The sequence below is a fragment of the Cavia porcellus genome, unplaced genomic scaffold (assembly GCF_034190915.1).
Source record: "Cavia porcellus strain 051 isolate PalLab524CR breed Dunkin Hartley unplaced genomic scaffold, mCavPor4.1 scaffold_13, whole genome shotgun sequence".
NCBI lineage: Eukaryota > Metazoa > Chordata > Mammalia > Rodentia > Caviidae > Cavia > Cavia porcellus.
Window position 1 is genome coordinate 16,999,808 of NW_026947496.1, and position 7,427 is coordinate 17,007,234.

Here is a 7,427-nt window from a genome sequence, read left to right on the forward strand (position 1 = left end):
TTTTTTGTGTGGAGTCCCTTTTCTGATTCTTGAACTCTGGCTGGCAGCTTGCAAAAGGGGAAGCTGACTCCAGCCCTGCACGGGCAGGTTTACCAAAGTCTCTAATGGGTATTTTCTTTTTTCTTAGCCCTGCCCCCAAATTGTCAGACGGCGGGCGTCTGCCTCTGAAGTTCGCAGCGATTTCCTTTAGAGCAGGGCCTTATCTCCAGCCGCACGTTGCCTGTTGGTGACTAATAACACAATAACATTGTCTAGGGCTGGAATAAAGTCGGAGCTGTTTACCCCCACTCGATACGGGTTTCAATATAAAAAGCCCGGCGGAGAGCTGGCCAAGTCAGAGCGCTTGTGCCTGCGCCTGGCGAGCGGTCCGGTCCGCGCTGTCTCCTCCGCCCTGTGCGCCGCAGCCCGCTCGCCTCTACCTCCGAGCCGGCCTGGGGAGTCGCTTTTGCTCCCCCGGAAAGCGTCCTAGGCTACGGGATCACTTTAAACTCCGAATATTCTGAAGTGCATTGAGGAAACTGAAGCTGTTTTCTTCGTTTTTCCTTTGAATTCAATTTGCAAGGGGAATTTAGACAAAAATGATTTTTTCCTCCAGAATGGATTATTTCCCTGTGATTTTCCCCCTGCTGTTGGTGACTCTCCACGGAGCTGCAGAAACAGGTAAGCACGCTCGCTGCCTTGTAAACTTTGGAACCTCGGTGTAGTCTGATTCACCTGATTGCACTTTCCGGCTGGCTTCTGTTTTCGCCCTTGCTGTTCAGGTAGCCAGCGTTTGGCAGGTTTTGCTCACAGCTACTTCAGGGCTCTAGGGAACAAACGAAACTACTGACCGCAGTGAAATGTAACGCAGCTTTAAGAAAATGCACGTTATTATCCTTGCAGAATTTACTTCCTGGGTTTCTCAAAAAAACAACTCAAGAAGGGCGCAGGGCACTTGCAGTTTAGCCCAACGCGTGTTTGCAGTGCGCGCGTTCGTACAGGTACACGGTTACGTTTGGGATCTTCTGTCCTATTCAAACACTGTTTTAATAGTGCGTGAAGGGGGCAGAATAGTTACACATGCCAGCTGGAAGCCAAGGAATTTTATTCAAGCTGTCTGAGGCATGCGTGAACAGTGAAATCACCTGAAGAACAGGAGCGCGCTGAGTAGCCTCTCCCCAACCCCCTGGCGGTTTCAGGGTGAAGCAGATGTTTTCTTTTAAAATTTGTCATTATTGACTTTAGGCTTCTTTTGGCAGGTTTTTGGCACCTAAAACAGCGTGAGCGCTGTTTTCAGCTGTGTTCACCTGTCCTGGCTGGGGATGTGGGCTGGGAGGATTCTGGCTGCCTCGGGATTTACACAGTGCCTGTGTATTTGCTGTGTGGGTCCCTTTTTAAGGGGGGCAGTGCTCCTTTCTTTTGTCTTTTCATGACCTTGGCGCAAGAGACAGGCTGTCAAGGGGATGGAAATCTTGGAACGTGTCTCATCATCTGAAATGTGCAAATCTGGCCAGATAAGCAGCGTGGCAGCTAGGCTGTCAGCGGCCTGAGGCAGCACTTGCACTGGGGAGGAGAGAGGCGGGGTCCCCCACGCAAGCCACACTGCTCCAGGATTCCGCATTCCAGATCCACAGAGCCTTCAGGTGTGGCCGGAGCTGCTTCTCAGCTTCCCTGTGGATCAGTGGTGTCTGGGGATTTTCCCACCCGGAATGAGGATCATTCCCCAGCGCCTTCTGCTTCATTTTAAGAGGGGATCTTTCATCCACCAGCCACTCCATGCTCCCCATGAGGTGTGAGGTGGTGGTGGGGTACCCCGGAATGAAAGCTCAGCCCTGAAAGGGAGGTAGTTCTACCCCGAGGCAAAGGCAGTGCGATTTATCTATCTTTAGTCTTCATCCAATGTTAATCCACCATGGTCAGCGTGGTCCTACTACGTTCCAAGTCAGCAGTGGGCTGTGCCAGTAGGGCTGGTCAGTCTCCAAGTGAGTGTTAAGGTCTCCCTGCAGGTGGATAAACCAGCTGGGTAAAGGTGAAGTCATGTGAAGGAGGGGAAAAAAAATTAAAGAGCCGTTCCCTCTGTGTTTCTTGCTAAGGGCAGCTGAAGGCTTGGTCTGCTTTTATCTGCTCTGCTAGATCTGGCGTAAATACTGCGACCTAGCGTGTCTGGCAGCCTGTCTGGCGTCTGGAGCGACACCCCCACTCATCGAAGCTCTGTTTCTCTCCCTGCAGTGGTCTCTGGAGCGGAGCTCAGCCTGACAGCAAACAGTGGAGGGGAGAAGACCCCTCCTCACGCCCCCGGGCTGCTGCGCAGGTCCAAGCGCTGCTCCTGCTCCTCCCTGATGGACAAGGAGTGCGTCTACTTCTGCCACTTGGACATCATCTGGGTCAACACTCCCGGGTAAGTCCCTAGAGGGCATCATAGCTCTAGCATTCCTGGGCTCTGGCTTCCCTAGGTTTCGGGGGAATTCTTGGCTTGGGTTCTGAAGGTAGCATTCCTAACAACAGGAAGGCGTATTTAGTGGCAACAATGTTTCAGCTTTCAGAAGTGGAGCAGGGAGACCCCAGGGCTCAGGCTGCTCATTATGGGATGGGATGGGTGGAAGTTGCCGCACTCAGTCCCTGAGTGAGGAGACACAGCACATGCTCCTATGGGAGGGTCGGGCGTGGGTTACAGAATCAGCCGGTGAGGTCCTGTGTGCATTTCTGCCCCTGCTTCTCCTAGGAGCATGGAGAGTGAGCCTTAAAGGGGTTAGAAAGAGTCATCATCATTCAGTCCCTTCATTTTATTTATAGAAAAGCTCTGATCCAAACTGGGAAAGTCCCTTCGGCAGCAGTGAGCTCCACGCAGAACTTGCATGGGGCCTGGGAGCTCCTTTTTTCTCTGTAGAAAAACCTATTTAATGACAGAAACAGAAATAGAGCTCAGCAGCTACACTTCCACTCACAGAGTAAAGAAAAGCAGTGTTTCCTCTTTGTGACCCCACGCTAGATCATCCCTCAGAAGCGGTCACAAAGAACAGTCTATCTGTCATGGCTACAGTGTCCATTGTGGCGAGGGAGGACAGAAACCCAATCAGATGGAATCAAATCACCCTAAGCCTAATACCTAATAAGATAGTATGCCCAAAAAGTGGCCTTTTTTCCCCAGGTAAGAATCAAAATGGACATATTGCAAATTATTGGAGAGATTCTGGCAATATGTCCTTCCTCAATGACAGGATGTCATCTTACTGCAGGAGAACTCTGTAAACACCAGTCTCCCCCGAAGGGGTCCCCTGTAGCTTCATCATCTATGATTGAGATCGAATACAGGTCTTATAAGTCTCGATTTTGCATCAGCTTCCGTGCCCCTGGCCACTCCCCAGTCCCAAATAACTGCTAACCAGATAGAATATTAGGAAAGGAAGAAAATATAAAACAGACACCAAGGCAGAGATGTCCAAGGCAGAGATCTGGACACAAATCAATGCTGCTTGTGCTGATAAGAAATTGAACTTTGTCAAAGAGTTGGTCCAGAATTTCCTTCAATCAAAATACGAGTTTTCTCTTGGTCGGACACCTGCATGTTCCTGGTGTTGCCACACTTTAAGTGGCTGCCCCAGAGCTGTGTGCTTAGCTCATTGTGTGGCCGATGGAATGAGCTGGCTCTAGAGAATGTGTCACTTGGAAGATTATTAATTAGCTAATGTCTTTTGTTCCTCTCTTTCAATAACAGGCATATTGCTCCTTATGGACTTGGAGGCCCTTTCAGGTCCAAGCGATCCTTGAAGGAATTATTTCCTACAAAGGCCACAGAGCATAGGAACAGATGCCAATGTGCTAACCAAAAAGACAAGAAGTGCTGGAATTTTTGCCAAACAGGAAAAGAACTCAGGTGAGTAGAACAACAGCAATGATTCAAAATAGTACCTTTGCATCCCAGTCAGCTGTGTGGCCTCCGGACGCCCTTCCTAGTGCAAGGCTGCTTTTCTGGTTCTGGAGATCCTAGCAGGGATGTTAGTGTCAAGGTGAATCTAAAGATTCTGCTGCTGACATGATTTTTTTCCTGTGTGTTTTAACAGCTCCCAGGACACCATGCAGAAAGGCTGGGATAACCACAAGAAAGGAAAAGACTGTTCCAAGCTAGGAAAGAAGTGCATCTCCCAGCAGCTGGGGAACGGAAAGAAAATAAGAAGGTAAGATGTCCGAAGAATGGCCAAGGCCTGGCCACACCTCTAGTCCTCCCCACCTGGGTGGGGAAAAGGCTTAGCATAACATGGCAGGGGGAGCTGCATGGTCCATAGACTGCAAAGAGCAAAGGAACCCCACAGGCATTCTCACAAAGGCCTGGGATGTAGACTCCTACTGTACTTTAGCACACGCCATTCATGTTTCAGGCACGTTTTCCAAACCAAATACATCCAGAGGCAGTTCTTTTATTCAGTTATGTCTAGTTTTTCCCTTCGAGTGAATTTAATTTTGTTTGAGAAACTAAAAAATTCAGGGAGAGGACATTTAACAAAAAATCCAAGTCATGCATAACCAAGTTTTGCAAAAGTAGCAGTTATTCAAATGGCCACAGGGCAAAACAAGTCATTAGGTAGGGTTGGGGAGACTCAGAACATGCTGTTTTCTGAGTTTCTTATTATTTTTTAAGTAGAGAAATGCGCTCGTGGAGAATCCATGTCATTTCAGAAAGGTCTCCTAGGGTTACTGTGAGCAGTTTTACAGGGGTGATCTTTCCCAATCCTAAGCTTTTTGGCACTCACAAGTTTGAGGGAGGAAACCTTCGTTCTGATCTATCCTCTCTTCTGCCCCCTCCTGTCATGATCTATGGGACATTTCCTGAGAAATTCAGAGGTTCTGTGATGGAAGTGTCCAAGCTGAGGCATGGCAATCATGAGGGTCTCATGAGCTTTTGCAGCTCACTGTGGTCAGCCTTGGTGACCCCTGCCACCACAGATTCTAGGTTCGGCATCCTGGGCCAGCACTGATTCTCACTGGGTCATGCTTGCTAAACTGACTTGGGAGTTACTATTGTTTCTGTTAGTTTGTATTATATCAGCTATAAAATCACTGCAAAAAAAAAAAAGAGTAAAAATAAAAATGAGAGAAAACCTTAGGCCCACAATTTTTAAAAATTGCTACAAGGATTTGTTTTGGGCCTGCCTGTATGCTTTTTGTTTTCCTCTCTTTCTGTATGTTACCAACAGTTTTTATGTGACATAGAAGGTGTCCAGGATTACTGGGAACCTGAGCTGGGTTTCTGCATAGTTCAGAGACTCTGGAGATATGGGTATAGAAGACACTAGCGCATGTCTGGTTTATTTTAAAATTGGATTTAATGCCCAGTTCCCCTTAGACATGACCATAGGACTGCCTCCCCCATTGTAAGCATTCATGGTGAGCTTCACTTCACAGTGGAGATTCACACCACTGGAGGTTTTATCAAAGGGTAGCATGCTGCTGCTGTGGTTGGTGGTGAAAGTTCAGGATCCAGATTTAGATTTGTTTGGGCCAGATTCTAATTTAGATGTTTCTGTAGTCCAGGAGTGACTTGCATTTGTTTTCCCCTTTCTTGTTTTAATAGGGTGGAGGCCATCAGCAACAGGATCAAACCGTCTTCACCCTTTGCAAAGTTGAAAGCCATGCTCTGCAAAGATCGGAAAGTGACCCACAACCGAACACATTGATCATAGTTTCTGGGCCTACCTGAAGCCATCACCTTCAGAGAAAGAGCCCTGTGGCCAACCATGCATGCTTTCCAAGCTGGCTGGGATCAGAGCAAGAGAACCCTCCCTGCTTCTACTGCATCTTGTTCCAGAGTGGTAACGGATCAGAGTCCCTCTTGTAAGCATCCCCAGAGAGGTGAAGGCATCCCTCAGCCTGTCTTCCTTTGCTTCCATTGGTGGTAACTGCTTTTGTCTCTTCTTGCCTTTCGGATCGACAATGGATCTCTCTGAAAGCAGGACACACAATGCCATTCGAATTAGGGTGGCATCCTCCAGAAGGAGGAAGGAGATTCCACAGGAGGGCGGAGTTTCTGAAGGGAGTGTTTGCTGCGTCTGACTCAGGCGCCTGGCACATTTCAGGGAGAAACTCCAAAGTTCATGCAAACATTTCCTAAGGAATGCATAAATTGAAAACACACTCGAAAGACAAACACTCGAGTAAAATAAAAAACAAAAAAAGACTTGGGTTTTTTTAAGTCGTAAAATGCAAAATGGAAAGAAACTGTTACTACTGTAAATCAGGATGTGATTCATGAGTATGAGTCTACCTCAGCATTATTGCACTGTGGTTGGAGGATTTCCCACCTTTAATTATTGCTTTAATTATTATCTTTTTCCTTCTGCCACCAACCCCCTTGGACCCCATGTTAGCCGCGCAGAAGTCTGTCCCATATGTCCAGTAGTAGTGAAAATATTTTCATGCTAATCTAGTAGCTCTGATCCATAAGAAAAAAGATCATACAATCAGGAGCTTCTCTTACCTTGATTTTTTTGGAAATATAATGGTATAGGGGCATTTATGAAAGATATGGAAAAGTAAGTATTGATTATGCTTTAAAGCAGTAAAATTATTTTTCTTTATGTAACCAGCTAATGGAAGAGGTTGGACTGAATTTTGATGTACTTATTTTTTTAGAGATATTTATATTCAAACAATTTATTCTTTATATTTACCATGTTGAATATATGTCTGGGCAGGCCATATTGGTCTATGTATTTTTAAAAACATATATATATATATATATATTTCTGAATGAAATCAAGAACATGCTTTGTTTTGCCTGTCAAGGTAATGATTTTAGAAAATAAATATTTTTTTCCTTACTCTACTGATTTTGAGTCATTTCTGAAATTCCCAAAAGTGGGCCAAAGGGGTAAGAATTGGTTCAAGGTAGTTTCTTAGAAAGGTGATGGTTAGAGGAAAAATAGGCTAATAAACAAAAGAGAACTTGGCTCTTGACTGTGTCTGAGAAGTTGTTTTTATTTGCCATTAAGGTAAACGCAGCAAAAACTAAACAAAACCAGCTCTGTCTCCCTCTCTTCCTTTGAATGGCAGCCTTCTGCTTCTCTTCCCGTGAAATACCCTCCAGAGACCTCGCCATTTACTTGGCTGCACACATCCTAGGCAGGATCCCACATCCTGAGATGATGGGGCGGTGAGAGATGCTTTCTCTGTATTAATGGGCTGAAGGAAGAAATGGGAAAAGACCCCCAAACTCCCTAATCACCCACAATTGCACACCACTGCTGCTGTTAGGAACCAGTCTGCCTGCTTAATGCAAGTCAAAGCGCCTAGTAACACATTTTATTTGCACTGTTTATTAAGGAACACTGCGTACCTCTGCTTCTCCGAGGTAACCTAGGCTGCCTTCATGCTGGTCGAGGTAGAGACAGCGTGCTGCTTCTGAGTCCCCTCCCTAGGCTACCAGCCTCCCTGCCTGGCCTCCTCAGTCTATT

General features: G+C 46.6%; 1 protein-coding gene across 1 annotated transcript; it reads left to right on the forward strand.

Moving 5' to 3' along the window:
- Positions 1–341: 341 nt before the first annotated feature.
- Edn1 (endothelin 1) lies at positions 342–6,799 on the forward strand. The gene is made up of 5 exons (XM_003468843.5): positions 342–660; positions 2,209–2,377; positions 3,695–3,853; positions 4,041–4,154; positions 5,549–6,799. The coding sequence occupies exons 1-5, from the start codon at positions 579–581 to the stop codon at positions 5,649–5,651; spliced, it is 627 nt and encodes a 208-aa protein (XP_003468891.2). The 5' UTR covers positions 342–578; the 3' UTR covers positions 5,652–6,799.
- Positions 6,800–7,427: the final 628 nt, after the last annotated feature.

Coding starts and splice junctions, on each gene's coding strand:
- Edn1 (XM_003468843.5), top strand. CDS start 579: ATGATTTTTTCCTCCAGAATGGATTATTTCCCTGTGATTTTCCCCCTG. Junction 661..2,208: donor CCACGGAGCTGCAGAAACAG/GTAAGCACGCTC, acceptor CTCTCCCTGCAG/TGGTCTCTGGAGCGGAGCTC. Junction 4,155..5,548: donor AACGGAAAGAAAATAAGAAG/GTAAGATGTCCG, acceptor TTGTTTTAATAG/GGTGGAGGCCATCAGCAACA.